This window comes from Elephas maximus, chromosome 7, assembly GCF_024166365.1.
Source record: "Elephas maximus indicus isolate mEleMax1 chromosome 7, mEleMax1 primary haplotype, whole genome shotgun sequence".
NCBI classification, from domain to species: Eukaryota; Metazoa; Chordata; class Mammalia; order Proboscidea; family Elephantidae; genus Elephas; species Elephas maximus.
The window spans coordinates 129,600,254-129,627,453 of record NC_064825.1 but is presented as its reverse complement, the minus strand read 5'-3'; the positions used below and the strand labels follow the sequence as shown (position 1 = coordinate 129,627,453).

Genomic DNA, 27,200 nt, shown 5'->3' with positions numbered 1-27,200 from the left:
TAGCTAAAAACTTTTTCCCAGTCTGTAGGTAATCTTTTTACCCTTTTGGTGAAGTCTTTGGATGAGCATAGGTGTTTGATTTTTAGGAGCTCCCAGTTATCTAGTTTTTCTTCTGCGTTGTTAGTAATGTTTTGTATACTGTTAACTAATAGGTTCTTGTCAAGCAGACTAGCAAATCGAAGTCAGCCAGACACAGGGTTGGAAGAACAGAAAAGTTTATTCAGTTTGCAAACTGGGAGACAGGTAGGGTCTCATAACCTAAGGCTGCCAGCTCCCTGAACCAGGGCAGATTTGCTCCTTTTATAGGGATTGACATACATATGCATGAACAGTGATGGGAGGATCTTCAGTCTTTTGATGCGTGCGCAGTCCACATAATTTTAGTGAAGGGGTTTTTTGTGCACAGCTCTAAATATACTGTGCACAGCCCTGAAAAAACGGTGACAGCTCCCTACTGCCACCCCAGGAAGGTCATGTCGCAGGTAGATTTGGACTCAGTGAGCCTGCACCTTGGCCTCGTGCCAGAAGAAACCTGGGAATTCGACCAATCATGGTGAAGTGCTGTAAAAGTTGTAACAAAAATGTAGCAAGAACAGACCTTTCTGAAAAACAAGTATTATGGGATGGTTAATAACCCTTGATTATTTGGAAACCCTGGTGGTGTAGTGGTTAAGTGCTATGGTCGCTAACCCAGAGGTCGGCGGTTCAAATCCGCCAGGTGCTCCTTGGAAACTCTATGGGGCAGTTCTACTCTGTCCTACAGACTTGCTATGAGTTGGAATCGATTCGACAGCAGTGGGTTTTGGGTTTTTGGAATAACCCTTGATAACTCTTCCATGACGGCCTGCTTCATCATCTCATGTGATTTTCCTATGTGTTGTAAATCCTATCACTATGAGGTAAAGTGATGGATTAGTGGCAGTTAAATTGATGAGATCTACAAGATTAGATAGTGTCTTAAGCCAATCTCTTTTGAGATATAAGACAGAAGCGAGCAGAGAGACATGGGGACCTCATACCACCAAGAAAGCAGTGCTGGGAGCAGAGCCCATCCTTTGGACCTGAGGCTCCTGCACTGAGATGCTCCCAGCCCAAGGGAAGACTGATGACAAAGACCTTCCTCCAGGGCCAACAGAGAGAGAAAGCCTTCCTCTGGAGCCGGCGCCCTGAATTTGGACTTCTAGCCTACCAGACTGTGAGAGAATAAACTCTTTGTTAAAGCCATCCACTTGTGGTATTTCTGTTATAACAGCACTAGATAACTAAGACAGCTGCTAACCAAAAGGCCAGTGGTTTGAACCCACCAGCTGCTCCAAGGGAGAAAAATGTGGCAGTTTGCTTCTGTAAAGATTACAGCCTTGGAAACCCTGCGGGGTAGTTCTACTCTGTCCTATAGGTCCTTGCGAGTTGGAATCAACTCAATGGCAACATGTTTGGTTTGGCAGTGGTCTTCTCCTTAGTTCCTGGGTGGTGCAACAGTTAAGCACGTGGCTACTGACTAAAAGGTTGGTGATTTGAACCCACTCAGAGGTGCCCAGGAGAAAGGCCTGGAAATCTGCTCCTGAAAGGTCAAAGCCGTGAAAATCCTACAGAGCACAGTTCTACTCTGCAATGCATGGGGTCAACATCAGTCAGAATTGACTCCAGGGCTACTGGTTTGGTTTTTGGTTCTGTCCTCTCCCCAGGCCTTAATTTCACTACCCTTTCAGGAGCAGATTAGAAGTAAGACAGAGGCAAGGAGCAATAGTGCATGTGGCAAAGATGGTGGTTGTTTCTAATATTTATTTTTCTGTCTATAAAAGTAACACATGAAGAGCACTGGATTTGACGAGAAGGTTTTGAGTCCTGGCTCTGTCACGTACCAACTGCAGGATCTAGACAAGTCACTTCTTAGAGGTTCCATTTCATCTGAAAACAGGATAAGGAGCCCTATTTTGCCCACTCCCTGGCTGGCAGTGCTGATCGTCACAGGGGAAGCACTTGGTAAACTGGGAAGTGCTGACAGATGGAAGGGCTTAGTGTCACCACCCTCAGAAGAGGTAGCACCAAGGTCTGAACTCCTGCCTGCCCCTAGTCCCTCAAAATACACGCACAAAAGGAGGGCCACTGCAGCCTTGATTTGATGGGAGTTGGGGGAAGGGCCACAGGAATCTTCCTCAAGCCTGGCCAGCTGGGACCTCACTGGGGGCCTTCCAGAACCGGGCATCGGCCGTGGCCAGCTGGGTGAGGACCTCCTCCAACTCGGGTCCGTCCTCGGGGAAGCGCTCAGAGAAGGATCGGATGAGGCCAGCAGCTGAGGCCTCGTACTCAAGAAGCTGTACTTCTGAGCCTGTGGAGGAGAGGGCGAGAAGGGAGCAGCAGAGAGTGGTCAGAATAGAGACGTGGGATAACAGCAATCATAGGGGCGGCTAGCTGTCACTCCAGCTCTTACTTCCCATGTCCTAAAACTTGTGTCTCATGTTTTAGATTCATTATCTCATTTAGTCCTCACAATAGTCCTCTGAGGAAGGAACTATTAAAGGAAGAGTGATCACTGGCTACTTTCATTCATTCAATCATTCATTCATCTTTTTGCTTAATAAAGATTTATTGTGCAATACCACATACCAGGTGCTGTCATACAAGCAGCATGATTCTTGGCGTATGTATGGTGGCGTCAGGGGTAGATGCCGAGGTTTTGGCCTGAGGTTTGGCATAGGGAGGACCATTGCAGGGAAGGAGAATGGAGGGAAAGGCCACCGTAGACAGCCTTCTCAGAGCCCCCAGGAGGGTTTCAGAGCTGCTTTGTGCTCCCATAAGGCCCTGCATGTCCCCCATCAAAGGCAGCTCAAAAGTCTGTTACCTTCGAGGCGAGTGTTGGGCTGAACGATGAGTTTCCGAGATTCCTTGCGCAGCAGGACTGTGTCCCTGAGGGTGAGGAAGCACTCAGGGGGTGCGTCTGTGACGGCCGCATAACCCTCATACAGGACCCGCCCTCCGGCTACATCCCCCGTGGACTTCAGCACCTGTGGGACGGAGGCAAGGAGGTAGTGCTTATGATGGGTGCCCCACCCTGCACCCACGGGGCTCTGCCAGCAGCCACAGCCAGTTGTGCCCAGCCCTGGACTGTCTGTGAAATGCTTGTCTCTGCTACTTTCTGGCTGTGCAACCTCAGACAAATTAATAGACCACTCTGAGCTTATACTGCTAAATGGGAGTAGTATTTCCTCTCTCACAGTGTTACCATGCTGAATAAGTGAGAAATGCAGATAAACTGAATGACACAGGAAGCATCAAAAGAAGATGGAAGAAATATAGTGTCACTGTACCAAAAAGAATCCGTCAACGTTGTTGTTTTAGTACGTAGTAAAAGAAACCTATTGCCGTCAAGTTGATTCCAACTCCTAGCGACCCTATAGGAGAAAACTAGAACTGCCCCATAGGGTTTCCTAGGCTGTCATCTTTACGGAAGCAGGCTGCCACACCTTTCTCCCATGGAGTGGCTGGCGGGTTCCAACCACCAACCTTTCGGTTAGCAGCCGAGCACTTAACCACTGTGCCACCAGGGCTCCCTTAGCACATAGTAAGTGTCTGTTAAATTGAAGCCAGTGTTTCTCACTTGATCTGTAAACAAAGCCGGTGTTATCATCACCCTCTTTATAACCACCAACCCCCTTAAGAGTCAGTCCCATTGCCTCGCTCCTCGACTGCACCCTCCTGTCTCCTCCATCTGCGGAAACCACTATCCTCAATGGTTATTCCCTTGCATTCTGAGTTTGACTCTCAACGATATATTATTTAAGTTTTTGCCCGATTTTCAACTTTATATATTGTGTGATTGGCTTTCTCTGCTCAAATTCTGTTTGAGATTCATCTGTGTTAACGCCCTTTTCACTGCTGTATAGTCTTCCACTTACAAACACGCTGCAATCCAATCTCCTCTACTATTCATACACAGTTGGGATTTTTTGCTATTAAGGGCTGCTGTGCACATCCTTGTATGTCTTCTGATGAAGAGATGCAGGTCTCTTAGGAGAGCTGATGGTCTGTAGGTTACGCCAACGTTCAGCTCTAAGAGCTGATGTCAACATTGTTTTCCAAAGTCGAAGCGCTGATTTACACTCATTGCTCGATACACCAGGTTGGTGTTGGCAGTTTTTAATTTTTGCCAGGTGGGGGCGGGGGGTGTACATTGTATCTCGTGTGGTTTAAGTTGCAATTCCCTGGTGGTATAGTGGTTAAACGCTACGGCTGCTAACCAAGAGGTCGGCGGTTCGAATCTGCCCGGCGCTCCCTGGAAACTCTATGGGCAGTTCTACTCTGTCCTATAGGGTCACTATGAGTCGGAATCGACTCAGCGGCAGTGGGTTTGGTTTTGGGTTTGGAATGAGCTTGAGCGTCTTCCCATAAGGAGGTGACTGTTTTCCTCTGCTGTTCGTGATTTTTGCCTATTTTTTGGTTGGGTTATCTCCTCCTGCCCCTCACCTGTCTTCTCTTCCTCTCCTGCTCCCCATTCAACACTCAGTTATGACGCACTGTTGGCCTACCAACTGGCAGATCTGATTCCTCCAACTAGTGATTTATTATTAAGTTTCTATTTTAGAATCATTTTAGATATTTGGAAATCTTGCAAAGATGGTACAGAAATGTACCCCTCACACAGTTTCCCCTATTGTACATCCTGGTACACTGCTATTAACAAAACTCTAGACTTTATCTAGAACTCTGGTGGCCTAACAATTAAGTGCTCAGATACTAACCAAAAGGTTCATGGTTCAAACCTACCCAGTGGCTCCATGAAAGAAGGACCTAGCAATCTGCTCCCGTAAAGATTATAGCCAACAGCTCCTATCGGAGGAGAGATGAGAACGGAGAAACGGACAGGAGTTGGTCGAATGGACACGGGAAATACAGGGTGGAAAGGAAGCGTGTGCTGTCGTATTACAGAGAGAGCAACTAGGGTTGTATGACAATGTGTGTATAAATTTTTGTATGAGAAACTAACTTGAGCTGTAAACTTTCACTTAAGGCACACACTCACAAAAAGATTACAGCAAAGAAAATCTTATGAGGGCAGTTCTGCTCCATCACATGGGTCACTGTGAGTCGAATATCAGCTCAGTGGCACCTAACAACAACAGACTTTATGTAGAGGCCACAAGTTTTTCCGCTACTGTCTTTTTTCTATTCCAGGATCCTATTCAAGACCCCACACTGTGTTTTGCGGTTGATGGTTTTTAATTTCTGATTTTATTTCACTTTAATGGCCAAACATCTATTTTTAATGGCAAATGCCTTCAACCTTTTCTGGAAACAGGTGGGAGTGTAGTCATAAAGTTATCTGCAGTACTGAAAGCTGGACCTTCCAAGGTTGAAAGAGCCAGCAGGTCTTGTTCCCATGGAGGGTACTGCTCACTCAAGGGTGATGTGCCAGTGGTTCTCAAACTCTGTTGAGCATCAGAATCACTCAGAGGGCTAGTAAACATGGGGACTCCTGGGGCCCACCCCGAGATTCTGGTTCCGTAGGTCTGGGGTGGGGCCTGAGAACCTGCATTTCTAACCTGTTCCTGGGTGACACTGATACTGCTGGTCTGTGGACCACACTCTGTGCAGCATTGGCTTAGATAACAAAAACAAAAACACAGATGCCGTTGAGTTGACTCCCCATGTGTGTCAGAGTAGGACTGTACTCCACGGAGTTTTCAATGGCTGTGACCTTTCAGAAGTCGATCTTCAGGCCTTTCTTCCGAGGCGCCTCTGGGTAGATTCAAACCATGCCAAACGGTTAGTAGCCGAGGGCTTAACTGCTTCCACCACCAGGGGCTCCCGACTTGGATAACAGGACATTCTAGCTGCGCAGTGCCTTATGTTGTTTTGTTTAACCCTTATGTTGTTTCATTTCCCCTTACCACGTGAGAAGTGTTGTATCCCATTTGACAGAGGAGAAAAGTAAGGCCACAGAGGTGAAGTATGTTGTCCCAATCACACGGGTGATGAGTATTGGCACCAGAACCCCAAAAGGTCTCTGACTCGAAGGATCTCTACCTGGGATGGGAGTCATAGCCCTGGCTTCTGAGGGCTCCAACAGCAGCCAGCTTGGAGGGCAGATGCCAGGGCTGCGCTGACCACTGTACTCTCCCTCCATCACTCACCAAGCTCCAGGCCTCCTGTCTGTCCCTCAGCCCAGCAAGCTCACTTCGGTCTCAGGACCTTAACACTGACTATTCCTTTTGCTCTCAGCTCCCCTCAGAGCTGGTTCCCTCTAGGCCCTCAGTTCTCAGCTCAAACTTCATCTCCTCCAAGCCTTCCCTGATCACCCAGGCTAAGGGGGCCCTGCAATCCTTCCCCCGCCAATTGCACTCACTGTCACATCATCAGTTTTATTGTCCTTACAGCTCTTGTCATAGTCGCACATTATCTTGTCCACTTATTCTACCTTCCCTCACAGCACGATGAGCCCGAGAGAGCAGAGACTGCTCACAGCTTCCTCTTGGTGACTGGCACATAGTAACACTCAGACACAGTCTGAATGAATGGTCAGATATAGACTGAATGAATGATCAGCATACAGACTGAATGGGTGACCAGCATACAGCCCGAACGGGCGACCGGCATACAGCCCGAACGGGCGACCGGCATACAGCCCGAACGGGCGACCGGCATACAGCCCGAATGGGTGACTGGCATACATTCTGAATGAGCAACCGGCACACAGCCCGAATGGGCGACCGGCACACAGCCCGAATGGGCGACCGGCACACAGCCCGAGTGGGCGACCGGCATACAGCCCGAAGGAGTGATCGGCATAGAGTTTGACTGAGTGATTGGCATATAGTCTGAATGAGTGATCAGCACACAGACCGAACAAGTGATCCGTACACAGCCTGAATGACTGACTGGCACACAGACCAAAGGAGGAGTTACAGGGTGAGCAGACAGAGGCAGCTGGGGGGGACCTCCAAGGTGAGAGGCCTCGCTTACCTGGAGTCTCTGCAGGAACCGCTCCAGGGCAGGCTTACCCACGGAACGGATCTTGCTTCGGTCAAGGCGGACCCGGGCATCCGGGCGCCCGTCAGAGCCTGTGGTGGCAGTGATGGTAACGAGCCCCTCGCCAGCCTCCAGCAAGACCTTCAGTATCACAAACCGGGCCTGCATGTGGGCCTGTGGGGACGGGGAAGGGGAGACATTTGCCGCCCTGAGTGCCTGGTCCGAGGCCCGATAGACAGTTTGTGCTCATTACTTGTCAATCATTGTCATTTTATTTCCCCCTCCCAGAGGGTCCTTTTCTGCCTCTTCTTCTCACCAGGGAGGGCTCCCTCTGGTCACCCACCACACCCTCTGTAGCTCCAGGTCCTCCCTGATGACAGCAGTCACCTCCGAGGGCCCCTCACTGCCAGGACCCCTAGCACCTTCTCCTCCAGTCTTGATGAGCTCAACAGTGGGACCAAGCAGGCATTGTCGTGCCCAGGTCACAGATGACAAAACAGAGGCCTAGAGGTGAGAGCAGGACTCAGACCTGAGCTTCCTGACTCTAAGACGTGTGCACTTCTGATTTTGTTCTTTTTAATTTCTATTGCTTACCCTATTTCCAAAGCCCTGTCCCAGGTATCCTAACTGGACAGTCTAGCCTGGTGGTGAGGAGCAGGACTCTGGGCCGAACACTTGGGTTCAGTCCTAGCTCTGCCTCGCACCAGTAAGCCACTCAATCTCTTTGTGCTTCGACTCCCTCATCTCTAAGATGAGGATGACAAGAGTACCCACCTCCTGGAGTTAACACCAGGGACAAATGAGTTAATTCATGTCAAGTGCTTAGAACTGTGCGTGGCACACAGTAAGACTTTGTAAGTCAGCTATTATTCTAGTTGTCGAGTCAACTCCAACTCATGGTGACCCTATGTGTGTCAGAGTAGAACTGTACTCCACGGGGTTTTCAATGGCTGATTTTTCTGAAGTAGACCACCAGGCCTTTTATCCGAGGTGCTCTGGCTGAAGTCGAACCACCAACCTTTAATCAAAAGGTTAGCAGCCAAGTATGTAACTGTTTGCACCACCCAGGCCAAGTTAGTAATCACTTAAAAAAAAAAAAAAACTCACTGCTGTCGAGTCAATTTGACTCACAGTGACCCTATAGTACAGAGTAGAACTACCTCATAGGGTTTCCAAGGCTGTAAATCTTTATAGGAGCAGACTACCACATCTTTCTCTCGTAGAAGAGGCCAGTGGGTTCGAACTGCTGAGCTTTCAATTAGCAGCTGAGCATTTAACCACTGCACCACCAGGGCTCCTCCTAGATATTAGCAGTAGTAGTAAAACCACCTCATCAGATTCACACTGAAAGGTAGGCAGGGAGAGAGATTATCACTCCCATTCCCAGGGACACTGAAGCTCCGAACAGTCTTAAGCGGTGGACTCTAGGGTTACACTCAGTTCTTCACAGGAACAGTTGTCCCATCCCTGTACCTAGACTCCTGGCCTTGGCACCCCCCGCAGGCTCCCTCCTTCTCCCAAGAACCACCCTCCAGTCCTACCTGTCTCCAGCTGGAGGCCTCAGGGGTGTAGAACTCCAGAGCCAGCAGCCCAGCCCGAACCATGTTGAGCCAGTTCACGTAGATCACGTCTTCCGCATCAGCCCCCTCGAAGCCAAAGATCCTGGAGGGGTACAGGTAGGAGGGAAGTCAGGGGATGCTTGGCCGTGGCCCACCCTCCACGCCCCCGGCACGTACTCCAGCACTTGGGGGTTGAGGCAGAGGTAGAGGCCCACACTCTCAGCCCGGCACTCTTCGTAGCTGGAGGCAATGGTGCTGAACTTGCTGTCCCACGTCTCCCCGCTCCGGTACCAACTCTCAATCTGGGAGGGGAGGCCCGGGCAGCAGCTTAGGGGTGGCTGCCGCCCCATTCATGCCCTCCCCCTGGTTCCCTGGTTCCCTGGGCCCCTGCTCACCCGCTCCCCCGTCTCTGGGTTGATCACGGTCTCCTGGTCGAAGTTGAATGCTCCTTTCTCATCCTGCAGGAGCAGTGTCATGAACACAGGCAAGTGAGGGAAAGGCGCCCCTAACCCAGGGCCAGGCCTTCAGCCCTGGATCCAAGGCCTGAGGAGTGGCTCAGAAAGGTGTGGGGCACAGCGAGCAAACAGCAGGAGCGGTAGGTACACTGACACACTCGATGCCTCCAGTGCTCAGGCTCATGACAATGACTGCTTTCTCAGAGCTCCCGGGCAGCGCGAGAACCAGAGCCACCAACCCCACTGCACAGAGAGGGAAACTGAGGCCCAGACAGGGGAGGGACTTGCCCAAAGCCACACAAAGATCCAGTCCCAATATCTCTGGACCTCGGTAAAGGTTGGGGTGCCCCAATGGGTGTGCTTCCCTGGAAAGAATTTTCCATTTTTACCCCACTTCACAGAAGAAACTGAGGCTCAGAGGCTAAGAGCCCACACTGGAACCAGAGCACACAACCACCATGTGCACCGTCTCTTAGCAACACCCGTTTGCTAAGAGCCTACTGTGTGCCAGGCAAGCACTGGGGCTCCCTATGCATCTTCCCTGTCACTCCTCACAACAGCCCACGCAGTAGTGGTCAGTAACCCCATCTTACAGATGGGCCAACGGAGGCTCAGTGAGGGAGCTGATTTACCCAAGGCCACACAGTGGCCACATTTGTCCCCATTTCCCTCTGACTTCAGAGCCTAGACAAAGCACTACACCAGCCTGCTGCCCTCGTCACCACCCTCTGAATCCTCCTGCCCCCCAAGGCCTAGCTCCAGCCTGTCCCCTTCCAGGGAGGAGCCCCAAGCCAGAACCCCACTCTCACTGAGGGTCCTCGTCCCGCGCCTGCCTCCTCATCTCTTTTGTGCAGCTTTGGGCCGGGGTCCTTAACACACTCTTCCCAGCCTACCTTTTTCCTATTCCCTGAGTGGGGCCGAGGGGGCTCCAGCCACTTTGGCTGGCCAGCAGGAAGGGGCTGCTCTGGGGAGGAAGGGGCTCCCTGCCACAGCTGCAAAGGTGCAGGCTGCAGGGAACAGTAGAGTGAGGACAGCAGTGTTGCAGCCTGAGGATGGGGCTCTGGGGCTGCCCAGGCCCACACCCTCAGGGCCTTGCGGGGCACCTTCTTGGCCTGAGCAAATTCCTCCTGGTGGGAAGACTGTCTGGTGGGGGGACAGCAGCTGGCCTGTCCTGGAGACCTCTTGATACCTACTCAGTCCTAAGCTCCCGGGACATCTTGCGGGGGGATGAGACAGGGTCTTCCCGGCTTACAGGGCCATTCCCCATCTGACCCAGGGAGGGGAGCTGGGGCCTGGGCACCTGCACTGGCAGCCGTATTCTTACCTGCACAAAGAGCTTGCCGCTGCCGTGGCCCAGTAGCTCGTGCAGGCCCACCTGCACGTCGAAGGAAGGCCCCTTCCAGCGGATGTACAGGTCCTGCCAAGACAAGCAGAGAACCACTGCCTGCCATCCCGCCACAGCCACACAGCCCCCTCCCCAGGCACATGATTGATGGAGGCCGACTGTTCATCAGGCCCACACTGGGCACTGCACAGCTGCCTCATCCTGGCAACGGGCCAGGAGGGCGGTGCTGCCTCCACTGTTTGACACATGGGGAAACTGAGGCTCCGAGGCTGCAGTCACTCAGCCAGGAAGTGGCAGGGCCAGGGCCTGAAGCCGTGCTCTTTCCACTCCACTGGGCTGGCGGCCTTCCTGAGTCAGAGGCCGGTGCCCACCTTGTCATCCTCATCCAGGAAGGTGAGCTTCTCCCGCTTCGTGGCATAGGCCACAGCCAGCACGTTCCCCAGCGACACGTTCTTAAAGCCTTCTGTCTGCCTCAAGTCATCATCTAGGTGGGGTCGCAGGGAGAAGGAGCACAGGTCAGGGGTCATAGACAGGGAGTCTAGACAAGAGGAAGGAGGCTGGATGGTGATGTCAGCAGGGCAGTTTGTGGCTGGGGGGTGTGGGGGAGGGACAGGTTCTAAGTAGACGCTCCTGGGGGGCCGGGAGGGTGGCGGGGGGCCAGGCCTGAGGAAGCTTACAGTTGGGGATGTTGATGCCGGCAGGGATGCCGGAGCCGGCGAAGGTGAGGACATCCAGGGAGGTGAAGTCAGGGGTGAGGAACTTGTCCTTCTCGAAGGCTGGGGGCCAGGGGAGCTCCTTCAGCAGCTGTTCTGCACTTGCCACCAGCCGCTCGAACTTGGCACTCATGGCCTTGTTCACCATGGCCACGAAGCCTGCAAAGGAGGGCGACTGTGGGTGGCAGGTTCTGGGTGGGAGGTCACTGTCTCCTACCCATCCCCGCTACCCCTCCAGCCAGCCAGCGTGCATATACTGAATGCCTGCTGTAAGCCACAACCCTGAGCTGGCTGCTGGGGAGAGCAGTGACTCAGGCCTGGGCCTGCCTTTATGGAGGTCAAAGACCAGCAAAGTAGTAAACAAATGACTGTCTGTTTGGGGGAGATGGGAGCATGGAGAGGCTTCACTAGGCAACTCCGGATCTTAAAGGAGTTTGTGGGGAGTATATGGGGGTGTGGAAGAAAGGGTTGGGAATTTACTTCCGAAAAATCAGCCATTGAAAATTCTATGGAGCCCAGTTCTACTCTGACACGTCGCCAAGAGTCAGAATTGACTGGACAGCAACTGGTATGTAGAGGGTGTTGGGAAAAGGACCAGAATCCAAGCAGAAGGGAGTCCCTGAGCAGTGGGGAACTGTGAGATATCCTGTATGGTGGAGCAAGTGAGGGTGTGGTACAGGAGGGCTGTGGCTGAGATTTAAGATTCCAAGTACAGCTCCTGGCTCAAAGCAGTATTTCCAAAATTGCACTCTATGGAAGACATTTTCTGTGAGATCCTTCATAAAGAAAGAGTTCCCTGGCCAAATAAGTTTGGATACCACTACATTCTCTATCTCCAACTTCTAGGAGATTCCCAATGCACACTAAAGACACAGAAGTCCTGCAGGCAAGAATGCTTGCTGCTTACCACAGAACCCATCTTGATATAGTTCCTATTAACGTCGTGTGGAATCAATTGGCTTTTGGCAATCAAGAAGAGCGTGGCAGGCCTGAAAGCACTGCTATGAAAAGCTATCCAAGACGTATTGTTAAGGGAACAAAGCAAGGGGCAGGATAATATGAAGAGCATGGCTTCATTTACCTGGATGAATCAGGAGTAGTCTCTAGGTACCAGAGCTGAGAACAACGCCAGAAGGCCACGGTCTCAGCTGTTACCTGTGGTGACCTCTGGGTAGAGGAGTGAGGTGGGCGAGGGTGAAAAAGGGGGCTCTCACCTTTTATCCTACATACACCTGTATCGTTCCAGTTACTACTAACAAATAAGGATCTCTTTTTACTTATATGTATTTTAAATAGCCGTAGCTCTGTGTGTAAAAAGACAAAATATATACTCCAAACATTAACCTTGGGCTGTAACCAGTTGATTTTTTTCCCATATTTTCATCACTTTTGACTCTGAACATGAAATACTTTTCTAGTAATCAGGAGTTTATTTTAAAAGTGGGGGAAGAGTGGGGGTCTTTGTAGCTGTGGCCTCTGAGATTGAGGCTAGGCTGCTGCCCATGCTAACTTGGTGGCTCTGGGGTCTCAGCCAACAACTGGCCTGGCAGAGCCACTGCAGGAAAGCTGCAGGTGTGGGACCTGTCTCCCACCAGGCCCCTAGGGATCTATGGCCCCAGATCAGAGCCTCTGGGGCTGCTGGAGCTTTCCTCCCTCCTCCAGGCTAGTCTCTCTGGCTTCTGGCAACTGGTTGCTCCAGACTCTACATCCAGGATCTGGGGAAGGGAAAGGGCTAGCAGAGACAAGTCTATACACTCAAGGTGGATGCCCTGCCTTGCACAGGTGGGTGCGGTACAGGCATGTGGGTGAGAGTCCGTTCACAGTCATAATGTTAACCCTCACAGCAACTCTGCTTGCTGCTTGCTGAGCGTCCTGTATGTACCTGGCATTGTGTTAAGCAGTTTGCACACATTATCTCATTCCCATGACAACCACCAGGGAGTAACTAGGGCTAATTGGCCCAAGGTCAGGCAGCCGATGAGTGGCAAAACTGGGCTTGGAACACTCGTCTGTCTGCCCTGGAGTCTGTGCTCCAGGCACAGGGAAGTGGCTCAGAACCAGGGTGCCTGGGCCTCAGTTCCCACATCTGTAAAGTGGGGATAAAAATCCTCACAGGGTGATGATGTCTAAATGAGTTAATAAAGGTGAACTTTGTACAGGAGAGCCTGGTACATGGTAAATAATCAATGCTGGCTGTTATTATTACTATGGAGGGGGTAGGGGAAGGAGGGCTTGGAACTAACCTCCCTCTACCCCCTAGAGGTTACCTTCAAACTCTCCACGGGAACCAAAGGGGTCACGGTAGCTCTCGATGAACCCGATGTAACTGGGGGAGAGAAGGAAGAGATGGAGGAGGGAAGGGCAGGAGGGCATGGAGACGGGGGTGAAGGCGAGGCCACCTCACCTCTCCACGATGGGACCTTTGTCCTGGATCCAGAAGCGGGAGCCCCTCTTATGGGCCTCGATGGAGCCCTGCATGAAGCTGTCCATGTACTGGGCCAGCATCTGCTCCTGGTGGCTGTTGGCTGCGTACGCCTGGGGGGCACAGGGCTTGGTCATACTCCCCTTTGTTGCCCGGTGGTGTCCCGAGCCCACACACCTAAGCCCACCCTACCTTGGCTTTCTTCAGGTGCTCCACCACCTTGTGGAGGATGGGTGCATAGTCCCCCCGGGTCACCTGGAAGCAGCTCCCCTGGAATTCATAGCTCTTCAGCTTGGAAGTCACTTCAGAGTCCACAGAAGACTCTGAGAGGAGGAGTGATCGCTCAGGGAAAGGCCAGTGTAAGATACCCAAGTAGGCTTCTCACATGGCATTCTTGTACTCCAAGATCTTTAATGGCTCCCTATTTTATTGCCTACAGAAATCAGTATGACCTCTCATCTTAAAAAAAAAAATATATATATATACACACACACACACACACACACACAATTAATCACCTAGAGCAACACTGGAAGAAGGAGAGCCAGGAATAGAAGGAGGAGAAGGAATGTGTGGTTAATTGCCTCCGTGATCCACTGCCTCCTTCGCTATGAGACCAGGAGAACTGGATGGTGCCTGGCTACTGCTACCGAACATTTTGATCAAAGATTCTATACACAAATCCTGGTCAAAAGGGGGAAAATGTAGGACAGAATTTCAAATTGTCACGGAATCCAGATTTTCTGGAGCCATGCAGGCTGGAAGAACCCCTAAAATTACTGTCCTGAGATAATCTTTAAACCTTAAACCAAACATATCCCCTGAAATCTTAAAACCAAACAATAGTTCAGCTTAACTAGTAAAGAATGTCTGCCTTAAGCATTGTGCTCTTTTAAGATCTATTTATATGGGATTACGTTGACAACAGCAACTGGAAAGATTAGAAAGGAACCTTAGGGGGCAGTGAGTTTATGCTAACAGGAGAGCAACAACTCAGGAAAGAAGGATGAGAATGGTTGCACAATTCAAAAAATATCATCAATATCATTAAATTGTATACGTAGAAACTGTTGAATTGGTATACGTTTTGCTATGCATATTGTCAACAAAAATAAAGTAAATTAACATGCACCATTCTAAATGAGTTTACATATGTTAACTCATTTATTCCTTATATTAACCCTATGGAGGCTGATTATTATCTCCATTTACAGACGGGGAAATTAAAGCACTGAGAGGTTAAGAGTGTGGCTAACTGTCTCCATGAACAACTGCCCGTGGCAGAGCAGGGATTCAAACCCAGAGCGGCAGGTTGTATTCAAAAAGGCAGCGACAACATCTCCCATCTTACATGCTCTTCTTCAATGCGGCCTTGGCACTTCTCCCATCAACAGGTGGGGTCTATGTTCCCTCCTCCTGAAGCCGGGTAGGAAGTGATGCCATGTGACTGGTAATGCAGGTTCTGCCTGGTTCTCCTTGGACGCTCACTTTCAGAGCCCAGCCATCATGAGTAATATGAAGAGACTTCATGAAGTGTCTTGGTCAATGGCCTCAGCTGAGGTCTCAGCCGATAGTGTGAATCTACCACCACCGTGTGAGTGACTGAGTTTTTGTTCGATTCCAGCCCCCAGCTGTTGAGTCCCTCTAGCCTCCAGAACTTCCCAGCTGCATCTGCAGACATTGTTGACTACAAACAAGCTGTTCTGACTGCCCCACCCAAATTCTTGACGCACAGAGTCTATGAGCATCATAAAGGGGTGGTTGTATATCACTAAGTTCTGGGGGTGTTTGTTACACAGCTGTCAATAACTGATACACACAGGCTGCCTGGCTCCAGAGCCACCCTCTTAACTACTGTTCTATACTATAAAACCAGTTGCCGTCGAGTTGACTCTGAGTCATGGCCACCCCATGTATTTCAGAGTAGAACAGTGTCCCATAGGGTTTTCAAGGCTGTGACCTTTCAGAAGTAGATCACCAAGCCTCTCTTCTGAGGCACCTCTGGGTGGATTCGAACCACCAACCTTTCAGGTAGTAGTTGTGCACACTTAACTGTGCATGACTCAGAGACTATCCTATACTGTAAGAACTTACATTCCAGTGTGATCTCCGACTCCCCTGGGCTCAATATCTTTTTCCCTCATCAAACCAAACTACTCGCTAATCTCTAAGCTTTCCCACTACCCTGTTCTCAGCCTGGAGTGTCTCTCCCACACATCTTCACTTATGAGTGCTCCAAGTATCTGAGTTTTCATTGGCTAATTGAGGGGAAACCTTCAGTGAGATGGATGGATGTAATAGCTGCAACAATGGACTCCAGCATACCAACAGTCTTGAAAATGGAGCAGGCCTGGGCAACGTTTCGTTCTGTTATACAGAAGGGCACCATGAGTCAGGGTCAACCTGACACCAATGAACAACACCACCAAGTGCCAGGCATGGGGGAAACAGAAACATAACTGGGAAATTATTTGGTGCACAATGGGACTGAGCCAGGGAAGGGAGAAATGTCCTGGAGAAGGTGATGTCTGAGCTTGGCCTAAGGGATGAGTAGGAATTTGCTGAGTGAACCCCCTAAGGGTGGAAGGGCATTCCAGGCAGGGGAATAGAGTGTGCAAGGGCCTAGGGAGGACACATGAACACATAGGGTCTTCAGGGAACTGAATGCTGCTGATCATGGCTGGAGCACAGAGCCTGAGCAGGACGCTGTGGGGGGGTACGAGGTGGGTGGCTGGGAGGTGGGATGTGGCAGGGTAGAAAGGGCAAGGCTGCAAGCATCCTCAGAGGGGCCTTGACATTTCTGTCCACACTGCACCCACTTCACCCAACCTGATAAAAGACTCCAATTTCCCTTTGAGAACCCACCAGCAACCCCCAGTCCAGGTGGTTTGGGAGGGACCAACCCCATTGCCTGGTCTAGCCAGAGGCCTGCCCCTTGACCACAGGCACTGGCTCACAGATAAATATTGGGCCCAAAATAGACAAACTAGGACCACCCCAGGACCTACGCAGAAACTCTTAGGAAAGAAGGGTCCTCTCTTCGCAGGCCCCATGTGAGAACAGCCTGCCCATGCATGAAGTCAATGAGAACAGAGCCAAGAGACTGAGAGAGATTTCTGATAACATTGTCTTAGCAGCTGGATCCCACTGTGCCTGAAGCCACCTGCTATAAGTTGATTTGTGTCTCCCAAAAAGATAGGTTCAGATCCTAACCCCTGGTAACTATGAATGTGACCTTATTTGGAAATAGGGTCTTTGCAGGTGTGATTATTTAAGTTCACACGAAGTCATACTAGTGTATGGTGGGCCTTAATCCAATATGAGCAGTATCTTTATAAAAAAAGAAGGCAATGCACACGAAACATTCTCCAGAATAGACCACATATTAGGCCACAAAGCAAGCCTTAACAGAACCCAAAACACTGAAATGTTACAAAGCATCTTTTCTGACCATAAAGCCATAAAAGCAGAAATCAGTAACAGAAAAAGCAAGGAAAAAAAATCAAATACACAGAAATTGAACAACACCTTACTCAAAAACTATTGAGTTATAGAAGAAATTAAGGACAGAATAAAGAAATTCACAGAATCAAATGAGAATGAAAACACATCTTACCAGAAACTTTGGGACACAGCAAAAGCAATGCTCAGAGGTCAATTTATAGCAGTAAATGCACACATCCAAAAAGAAGAAAGGGCCAAAACCAAAACATTAACCCTACAACTTGAACAAATAGAGCAGCAAAAGAATCCCTCGGGCACCAGAAGAAAGCAAATAATAAAAATTAGAGCAGAATTAAATGAAGTAGAGAATAGAAAAACAATTGAAAGAGTAAACAAGACCAAAAGCTGGTTCGTTGAAAAGATTAACAAAATCGATAAACCACTGGCCAAACTGACAAAAGAAAAAACAGGAGACGAGGCAAATAACCTGAATAAGTAATGAGATGGGTGATATCACAACAGACCCAACTGAAACTAAAAGAATCAGAACAGAATACTATGAAAAACCTAGAGGAAATAGACAAATTTCTCGAAACACACTACCTACCTAAACTAACACAAACAGAGGTAGAACAACTAAATAAACCTATAACAAAGAAAAGAGATTGACGAGGTAATTAAAAAAACTCCCAACAAAAAAAAAGCCCTGGCCCTGAAGGCTTCACTGGAGAATTCTACCAAACTTTCAGAGAAGAGTTACCACCACTACTACTAAAGATATTTCAGAGCATAGGAAAGGATAGAATACTCCTAAATTCATTCTACGAAGCCAGCATAACCCTGATACCAAAACCAGGTAAGAACATCACAAAAAAAGAAAATTACAGACCAACATCCCTCATGAACGTAGACACAAAAATCCTCAACAAAATTCTAACCAATAGAATTTAACAACACATCAAAAAAATAATTCATCATGACCAAGTGGGATTCATACCAGGTATGCAGCAATGGTTCAACACTAGAAAAACAATCAATGTAATCCATCACATAGATAAAACAAAGGGCAAGAACCACATGGTCTTATCAATTGATGCAGAAAAGGCATTTGACAAAGTCCAACACCCATTCATGATAAAAACTCTCAGCAAAATAGGAATAGAAGGGAAATTCCTCAACACGATAAAGGGCACTGGAAACCCTGGTGGTGTAGTGATTAAGAACTGTGGCTGCTAACCAAACAGTCTGCAGTTGAAATCCACCAGGCGCTCCTTGGAAACTCTATGGGGCAGTTCTACTCTGTCCTATAAGGTTGTTATGAGTCGGAACTGACTCGATGGCAATAACTTTGGTTTGTTTTTTTTTGGTATACAAAGCCAACAGCCAACATCATCCTAAATGGAGAGAGTCTGAAAGCATTCCCCTTGAGAACAGGAACCAGACAAGGATGCCCTTTATCACCACTCTTATTCAACAATGTGCTGGAGGTCCTGGCCAGAGCAATTAGGCTAGAGAAAGAAATAACAGGCATCCAAATTGGTAAGGAAGAAATAAAAGTATCCCTATTTGCAGATGATATGATCTAACACACAGAAAATCCCAAAGAATCCACAAGAAAACTACTCGAACTAATAGAAGAGTTCAGCAAAGTATCAGGTTACAGGATAAACATACAAAAATCAGTTTCCTCTACACCAACAGAGAACTTCAAAGAGGAAAATCAGCAAATCAAAAACCATTTACAACAGCCGCCAAGAAAATAAAATACTTAGGAATAAATCTAACCAGTCATAAAAGACCTATGCAGAGAAAACTACAAGACACTACTGCAAGAAACCAAAAGAGACCCACATAAGTGGAAAAACATACCTTGCTAACGGATAGGAAGACTCAACATTGTGAAAATGTCAATTCTACCCAAAGTGATTTACAAATACAATGCAATCCTGATTCAAATTCCAAACGACATTTTTTAATGAAATGGAGAACCAAATCACCAACTTCATACGGAAACAGAAGAGGTCTCGGATAAGTAAAACATTACTGAAGAAAAGGAACAAAGCGGGAGGCCTCACACTACCTGATTTTAGAACCTATCATGTCGCCACGGTAGTCAAAACAGCCTGGTACTGTACAACAACAGATACATAGACCAATGGAACAGAACTGAGAAACCAGAATTAAATTGATATTTGACAAAGGTCTAAAGTCTGTTAAATGGGGAAAAGACACCTCTTTAACAAATGGTGCTGGCATAACTGGATATTCGTCAGCAAAAAAATGAAACAAGCCCCATACCTCACACCGTGCACAAAAACTAACTCAAAATGGATTAAAGGCCTAAATATAAAATCTAACACGATAAAGATCATGGAAGAAAAACTAGGGACAATGCTAGGAGCCCTAATACATGGCATAAACAGAATACAAAATATAACAAACAATGCACAAACGCCAAAGAGAAACTAGATAACTGGGAGCTCCTAAACATCAAACACTTATGCTCATCAAAAGACTTCACCAAAAGAGTAAAAAGACAACCCACAGACTGGGTCTAAACTCTAAAATCCACAAGATATTGCAAAACTTCAACAAGAAAAAGACAAATAACCCAATTAAAAAATGGGCAAGGGATATGACCAGGCACTTCACCAAAGAAGACATTCAGGTAGCTAACAGATACTTGAGGAAATGCTCACAATCATTAGCCATTAGAAAAATGCAAATCAAACTACAATGAGATACCATCTCACCCCAACAAGGCTAGTATTAACCCAAAAAACACAAAATAATGAATGTTGAAGAGGTTGTGGAGAGACTGGAACACTTATACACTGCTGGTGGGAATGTAAAATGGTACAAGCACTTTGGAAATCGATTTGGCACTTCCTTAAAAAGCTAGAATGTACCATACAATCCAGCAATCTCAGTCCTTGGAATATATCCTATGGAAATAAGAGCCATCACACAAATAGATACATGAACACCCATGTCCTTCTCCAGGGACTAATCCCTCCTGATAACATGTCCAAACTAAGCAAGATGAAGTCTCGCCATCCTAGCCTCTAAGGAGCATCCTGGCTGTACTTCCTCCAAGACAAATTTGTTCATTCTTCTGGCAGTCCGTGGTATATTCAATATTCTCTGTCAATACCACAATTCAAAGGCATCAGTTCTTCTTCAGTCTTCCTTTTTCATTGTCCAGCTTCTGCAGGCATAAGAAGCAACTGAAAATACCATGGCTTGGGTCAGGCGCACCTTAGGCATCAAAGCTACATCTTTGCGTTTTAAGCTTTTAAAGAGGTCTTCTGTAGCAGATTTACCCAATGCAACATGTTGTTGTTCGATTTCTTGACTGCAGCTTCCATTGATCCGAGTACAACGAGATTCTTGACAACTCCAATATTTTTTCTACTCATCATGATGTTGCTTATTGGTCCTTTGGACTTCTGGCTCCCTGCTTAAACACCACTGGTGACAGGGCGCTCCAGGCACCTTTGGGCAACTCCGTTTTTACACTATCGAGGAGGGATTCTTCCTCTCCCACCTGTGGTGCCTGGGAACTTGGGGAGCCTGAGAGACCTGGGTTCAGGTCCTGGCACCTCCACTTATTTTATGTAACTTCGAGCTGGTTACTCAACCCCTCTGAGCTTCAGCATCACATCTGAAAAGCAGGTAAAGACAGAATCTCCTTTGCGAGGTTGTTGCTGGAACTGAGTAACATTTCTAGGCAGCACATCTCTGATGCTGCCTGGGTTTGAATCCTGCTCTGATGTTTAATGGCTGCATGACATTGAGCAAATTACTTAACCTCTCTGAGTTTTTTAAAAGCATCCTCTTTTGGTGGATGATAGTAAGGGTACTCGCCTCATAGGTATCACCATACGCCTGGTATAGCCGAGCTTGGCACCCAATAAACCTTCCATCAGCTCAACTATAGCTATTGTGATTGTTCTTGTTCCCTGTGGCGACACAGAAAATGGCTAACCCCCGTCGTCAGGTCTAGCCCCCTCCGCTCGGGTGCAGGAACACCAAGGAAGAATCAGAAGGAGCGTAAGGAGTGGTCTGCCCAGGTCTGAGCTCACCTGTGCCAAGCACGGAAGCCAGCCGCACCTCATAGCGAGCCTTCCCATCCTGGCCGGCTTCCTTGAAGAGCCGCGTGTTGTAGGCACTAAAGTTCTGGAAAAGACCAGGGCAAGGGTTTGGGGGAGAGTGAGATCCCAAGAAGGCAGTGGGGCTGGGAGGAGGGGAGCAGGGGTCACACCACAGAGAAAAGACACAGAGGCAGAGCAGACCAGGGCATCCGAGGATGTTCCCGAGCCTGCTGGGCAGGGCAGGGAGCAGAGGCCAGCAGGCCATGGCAGCCGCTGCTGCTCTGCCCAGTCCACCGAGCGCTAACTTCTACGAAGCACTGACTCAACTCTGCGCTAGGCACCAGCCCTTGGCTAGGCAGGTACCATGCCACAGGTGTGGAAACAGGCCATGTAGCTGGTGGGTGGCTGAGCTGGGAGTTACACCCGACGCGTGGACTCCGGAGCCCAAACTCGTCAGCTCAGCTCTGAGGTTCTGCCTTTTCCAGCCCTGAGGATGCCATGGGCCATACAGCCTGGGGTGGTGTGGGGATGGGGACAGTTCCATCCCCGGCACACATGGAGATGTCTTCCTGACCTCTTAGACAAGGTTTTCCCAAAGTCTTTTCCACCTCAAGGACCCGACGGCTCCAGGCCTGAACTGAGACCAAGAGTGGGCGCCAGCAGCGAGGGAGCTGGGACAAGGAGCCCCATCAAACCGCCACCCGGTGTCCCCCAACTGCGAACCTGAGAGTCCAGAAAGGCTTGGGCTAGTTTGGCATCTTCCATGGTACAATCCCCAGAGAAATAGGTGGTGATTCCCTGTTGGGGAAAGGAGGGGAGACAAGAAAGAAGAAGTGCCTCGGTCAGGAGCTTGCAGGGTGCTGGCAAATCCCTCTCCTGCCAGCAATGTCCACCCAGCCCCGTCCACCATTTTCTCCCAATTTCTTATATCTTTCCAAGGAGGGGGGAAATGTAAAAAAACAAAAAGAAGAAAAAAAGAAAGAGAGGACAAGTCTACTTTCTTCATCTGAGAGCAGCTTGGACAAGTGGCCCCCCACTCCCTGACCCTGCTCCCTAGATACCCCTCTCTGGCCTTCCTGCAGCTCCATGCAGCCTGACACAGGCAGCCCACCCCACCCACCCGCTCACCCTGTCCCCTGCCCCACATGGGCAGCCTCCAGAGGCTGAAAGTCTGGCATCCCTCCCTCCTTATCACCCCTCCTTGGCTCTCTCAAGCTCTCAGCTCTTCTCTCCTGCCTTCCTTCTGCACCCAGCATCCTAGGATGTCAGAACCAGGAGGGCATTCAGAAAGCAGCCCATCCAACCTGCTTTCCATTTTAGAGATGACAAAACTGAGGCCCACAGTGGGGAACAGCCTTGCTTCAAGAGTGTGAGGCAGAGCTGGGATTGAAACCCAGGGTCCCTGTGCCCCTAGCAGGTGCTCCTCCCTCCCTACCAGGTGGCCTAGTGGGACGTTCTCCACTCTCTCATGTGGCTGGGGGCCTCACCTCCTTCCCCAGCCCCAGGTGTCGAAGCCGTGGCTCCAGAGAGAACATGAGCTCCCCACAGGTCTGCCAGAGGCCCTTGACTTCTTCAGGGTGCTGCTGAGCGGCCACACTCCCCAGGATCACCCGTTCCAGCTTCTCCTGCAGGGGAAGGGAGGCCATCAGCCCGGATGCACCCCGAAAGCTGCCCTCAAAAGCCTCCACACCAACCCCCCATAAGCTTCTCCCACAGTCTAAGACCCTGCTGTTCACAGTGTGGTCCGTGGGCCAGTGGCACTGACCAACCAGTTGCTGTCAAGTTGAGCCTAACACATGGCAACTCCATGTGTGCAAAGTGGAACTGCCCCATAGGGTTTTCAAAGCTGTGACCACTCAGAAAAAGATTGCCAGGCTTTTCTTTTGAGGTGCCTCTGGATGGGTTTGAACCACCAACCTTTTGGTTAGTACTGCAGTAGAGTGCTTATCTGTTTGAACCACCCGGGGACTCTAGTAGCACTGATACTGAGAAGTGCTGAATGTCGGACCCCGCCACAGAGCAGCTTAATCAGAAGCTGATCTGACAAGGTCCCTAGGTGCTCCGTGTACATGCTGAGAAGCCCTGGCGCACGAGAGACCTCTGCCCCCATGGTTCCGCAGCAGTAGTCCCCATGCCCAGGCCTCTCCACTGTCCCCAGTGATGAACAACAGGCTTTGTTTTTGCAAGCACCCAACAGTCCACAGAGCACCTCCACCTCGTCCCCTCACTTGACCCTCGGAGCAGCACGGTCAGGAAGTGCCTCACATTTCCTTTCCACGCAAGGAGGCTGCATGCTCACCAAAGCTGGGCAGCCTGCGGCCATGGGGCACAGGAGGGACAAGCTCCAGGCTCCCGGCTCCCAGCTCCAGGCTCCACGCGGGGCTCCTGGCTCCACGCGGGGCTCCCGGCTCCGAGTCAGGGCTCCTCCTGCTGCAGCCCCACTCTGCCTGCCCCATATTCCCACCTTTCCCAGCCTTCCCGCAGCTCACCTTGGGCAAGTTGGGGATAAACTTGGTATCACCGAAGGACTTGTAGTTGCCCATGTTGGAGTAGACACCAGCAGCATAGACCAGGAATGCCTGAGAAGGGGAGGGTGTCAAAGACTGGGAGACCCATTCCCCTCCCCCACCCCAGGAAGGGTTTGTCCTGAGATGATAATAGCCTGGAGAAACTGGTCTGGGTGAGGCTGGGAAATCCAGGGCAGTACCCGGATTCTGGAAGACCCCCGACTGCCCCCAACATACTCTTACAGACCAACTTTCACACACCCGATGTCTGGCCAAACTGGTCTTCTCAACAGCTCCCAAACATGCCCAGGCTCTTGGTTACCTCTGCCTCCTCCATCCACAGCTCCCTCTCTGCCACCTGTGGCCATTCCAGCTGGCCTCAATGGCCCGGTTCAAACACCACTTCTTTTTCCAGAAACCACATCCTTGGCCCTCCAACCTGTCAAGCAGCTGGCATCTGAAGCATCACGTGTCTGAGCTGGAAAGGGCCTTGGTCATCTACTTTATGCTTTTCTTGACCCCAAATTAGTCTCTCTCTCTCTGGTATTAAGACATCAATCTTCCTCTTGGGGGGCATCTCACCCAGTTCCAGGAGTGGCTACACAACCTGGCTTGGTCAGTCAGAACATCACCTTCCCTGGCTACAGGGATGATTCGGGTTGGGCATGAGGTTTGAGTTCGCCAATACAAGCCCTATCCAGGAAATTTCCCTTGGCAAAGAGCCTCTGTTTTATATCAGGCACCATCAAGCCTGGAGCCCCTGGAGCTCCATGACTAGAATGAGGAAAAAAAGCAAAGTTGAGAGATGAACACTGCATCCTGATGGTGTCACTGAGCCCCTCAATCCAGCTGTGCCTGAAGCCTCCTCTACTCCTGGGCTTTCCAGTTATGTGAGCCAATGATTCTCATTCTCACTTAAGCCCACTGGAGCTGGGTTTCTGTTACTTGCAAACCAAAGCATCCCACTGGACACAGTGAATCTTAGATAGCACTTTTCCATTTTCAAGCACTTCCCCAGACACCGGCTCTTTAAATGGGAAAACCAAGGCCTAGAGAGGGGAAGTAGTTGTCCAAAGTTCAAACAAGGAGGAAGAAACACCCTGGACCTCAGCTCAGAGATCAGCAATCCAATCCCTTTATTTGACATATAGAAAAACAGGTCATATTCTCATCTGTTCTCAGTGGGAATGTAATTTGGTGAGGCTTTTGTGGAAGATAATTTAACAGCATCAATCAGTCGTAAAGGTACAGAGCTTTTGACCCAGCACTTCTGCTTCTAGAAATAGATCCTCCTCACATATGTGCAAAAGTGCACTCGCCGGGGTACCAATTGTCATAAAAACTGGGAACAGTCAATGTCCAGCAACAAAGATTAAGTTCACAACAATGCATATTGCTGTGGAATGCTCCAGCCAATAAGAATGAGGTGGATTTATAAGGACCCCATGCAAGGTCTTCAAGACATGGTGTTCTGTGACAAAAGCAAGGCACAGAAGGACATGGAGGGCATGACCTCATGTACATAAAAGAGAAAACAAGGAACTGATGCCTGAGCGCAGGGACACGGATAGGTATGTAATACACAGACGGGACTAAAGGCTGAACACCACGCCATCCCCAGTGGTTTCCTCTGTGGAGGGCACTGAGAACAGGCGATCTTCGTGCTTTCTCCTGTGTCTTTCTGCATTTCTGCATCGCTGAACGCTGCACTGAACGCTCAGAATGCATTCAAGTATCACTTGGCTAAGAGACTCACAAAAACTAAGGGACAGGCGGAACATTCTACCCAGTGACACACAACATGGAAGGGGAAGATTTGGTCTAGAGACTCAGACTTCCTCATTCCTACCCTGAACTCATTCCTCTACCTTCTCTCAATCTCCACAGCACCGAGCTGTTTCCTTTAGTCACGGCCCTTGTTACCCTCACAGCAGCCACCATCTATCTTGGAATCAAGCACCATGCTAAGCGTGGGTCACCAACCCTGAGAAGGAGAGGCTGCCCTCATGTATATTTTACAGATGAGAAGATTGAGGCTCCGGAGGGGAGGTTCCTATATTTAACTTTTGGTCTAATCCTCCTCCTCAGACCACTCCTTAAGCGAGTAATGGAGAGAGAGAGCTTTGTGCCCTTCATCGTGGTCCCTCATGCTCAGGAAATGTGACTTGGCCTGAGGGAACTGACCTGATACTCCTCCTCAGTAAGGCCCTCGGCCAGGGCGTGGTGGCGCAGCTGGTCGGGGTCCTGGGCCCTGAAGAGGCGGCTGAGCAAGGCGTAGATGTAGGGGGCCTCAGGGGAGGTTTGCAGCAGTACAGCCAGGCCCCCATACCAGGCAGCCCGTGACAGGTGGTGGGCATAGATGCGCTCTGTGGGCGACAGCAGCTGGAAGGCCTCGCGGCAGTCCAAGCTAGACACACCGATGTCATTGGGCAGGATGTACTGGGTATCCGCCATGGGCCCTGCTGAGAACCATCACTGTCATCATAGGTGCCAAGAGCCTGGCTGTGCACTCCCACAATCTCATCTACTCCTCCCAAAAGCCCAGTGAGGAAGGGAATGCAATTGTACCCACTCACCAGATATGCTAACTGAGGCCTAGAGAAGGTCAGGTGACTTGCCCACTGAGGTTCCAAAATACATTGGTGGGCTACTAGTATTAAAGATAGAGAAACTCAGGCCCAATGGGAGGGGCCAGTAGCAGAGACCTGCATCTCTGGACTCCCAGGCCAGGCGCCTGCCTGTCTTTGAGTCACTGTTCCTTCTCTGATCTCCTGGCCTCCTTTCCAGAATTCTCCCAAAGTTTCTTCAATACCCTCCTGTCTCCACATGGTGTTCACAAGGACAGAGCACGAGGCTGCCAGCTGGAACACTCAGGTTCCAATCCTGGCTCAGCCCCAGACTCCTAAAAGTCAGGCCAATGGCTTCATTTTTCTGCACCAGTTTCCTCCTCCATAAAATGGGGATAATGACCCCAATCGCACCAGGTGGGTGAGCAAGCTCGACATCACACTGGCCGGAATGTACCTAGAGCAGTAAGTGGTTCTCGCTGTACGCTTCCTCCCTCCCTGCTCCCAGCGTTGGTACCACCCTCATCCCTCTGTCTTTTCTTCGGCCCTCCAGCCTCCTGCCCTCTCCCTGTGCTCGGCCAGTAGAGCCAGAAAGCTACCGAAGTTCAGAGCTGGAAGAAAGCCCATTTTACAGGTAGGAAAACCGAAGCTTAGAGAGACAGGTCAAGTAACTCACCGAAGGTCACACAGCCCCGAGGGGGCCCGGGGTTTCCTAACCCAGGGCACCCTCCACTCCCTCTCTCCCTTGCAGAGGAGTTTCAAGCTTCCCCCCACTGCCCGGGCTCCGCTCCAATAGCACAACCGGCAGGATTCTGAAAGGGGGCGTTCACCCTTTGCTGCCCAGAGCCCTCCTTGGCCTCAGGGCCATGACAGATTTGGAAGGGGCCACGGGAGGGCTGAAAAGAAACAGCCCTGCGCTCGGTTCCGGTTCACCCCCAGTCCTCCGGGGACGACACTCTGACCCTGAAACCCTGGCGCCGCGCCTCACCTGCAGCAGCTGCCTGGTTCGCAAACTCACTTCCTGCTTCCGGCTCCCCCATTCATTGGGGCTCTGCGAACCTCGCCCCCACCGGCCAATGGCCGGGCCTCGGGGCCCCGATGGGCGTAGGTTCTAGCCAATGGGGGCTC

At 50.0% G+C, this 27,200-nt stretch overlaps 1 protein-coding gene across 4 annotated transcripts; it reads right to left on the bottom strand.

Moving 5' to 3' along the window:
* Positions 1 to 206: 206 nt before the first annotated feature.
* On the bottom strand, positions 207 to 27,195 carry DPP3 (dipeptidyl peptidase 3). 4 transcript variants are annotated; one of them, XM_049892566.1, is made up of 18 exons: positions 27,061 to 27,195; positions 25,690 to 25,967; positions 23,488 to 23,577; positions 22,486 to 22,623; positions 21,722 to 21,796; positions 20,990 to 21,083; positions 13,653 to 13,783; positions 13,443 to 13,573; positions 13,306 to 13,364; positions 11,003 to 11,197; positions 10,697 to 10,809; positions 10,305 to 10,397; positions 8,921 to 8,983; positions 8,703 to 8,827; positions 8,508 to 8,628; positions 6,961 to 7,140; positions 2,843 to 3,005; positions 207 to 2,329 (listed from the first exon to the last, which is right to left on the bottom strand). In XM_049892566.1, exons 1-18 carry the CDS (start codon positions 27,110 to 27,112, stop codon positions 2,157 to 2,159), a joined length of 2,274 nt encoding a protein of 757 aa, XP_049748523.1. In that variant the 5' UTR covers positions 27,113 to 27,195; the 3' UTR covers positions 207 to 2,156. The 4 variants fall into 4 exon arrangements, with proteins under 4 accessions (XP_049748523.1, XP_049748524.1, XP_049748525.1 ...); XM_049892567.1 differs by having other exon boundaries at positions 25,690 to 25,964; XM_049892568.1 differs by lacking the exon at positions 27,061 to 27,195 and adding an exon at positions 26,749 to 27,054.
* Between the last annotated feature and the right edge of the window lie 5 nt (positions 27,196 to 27,200).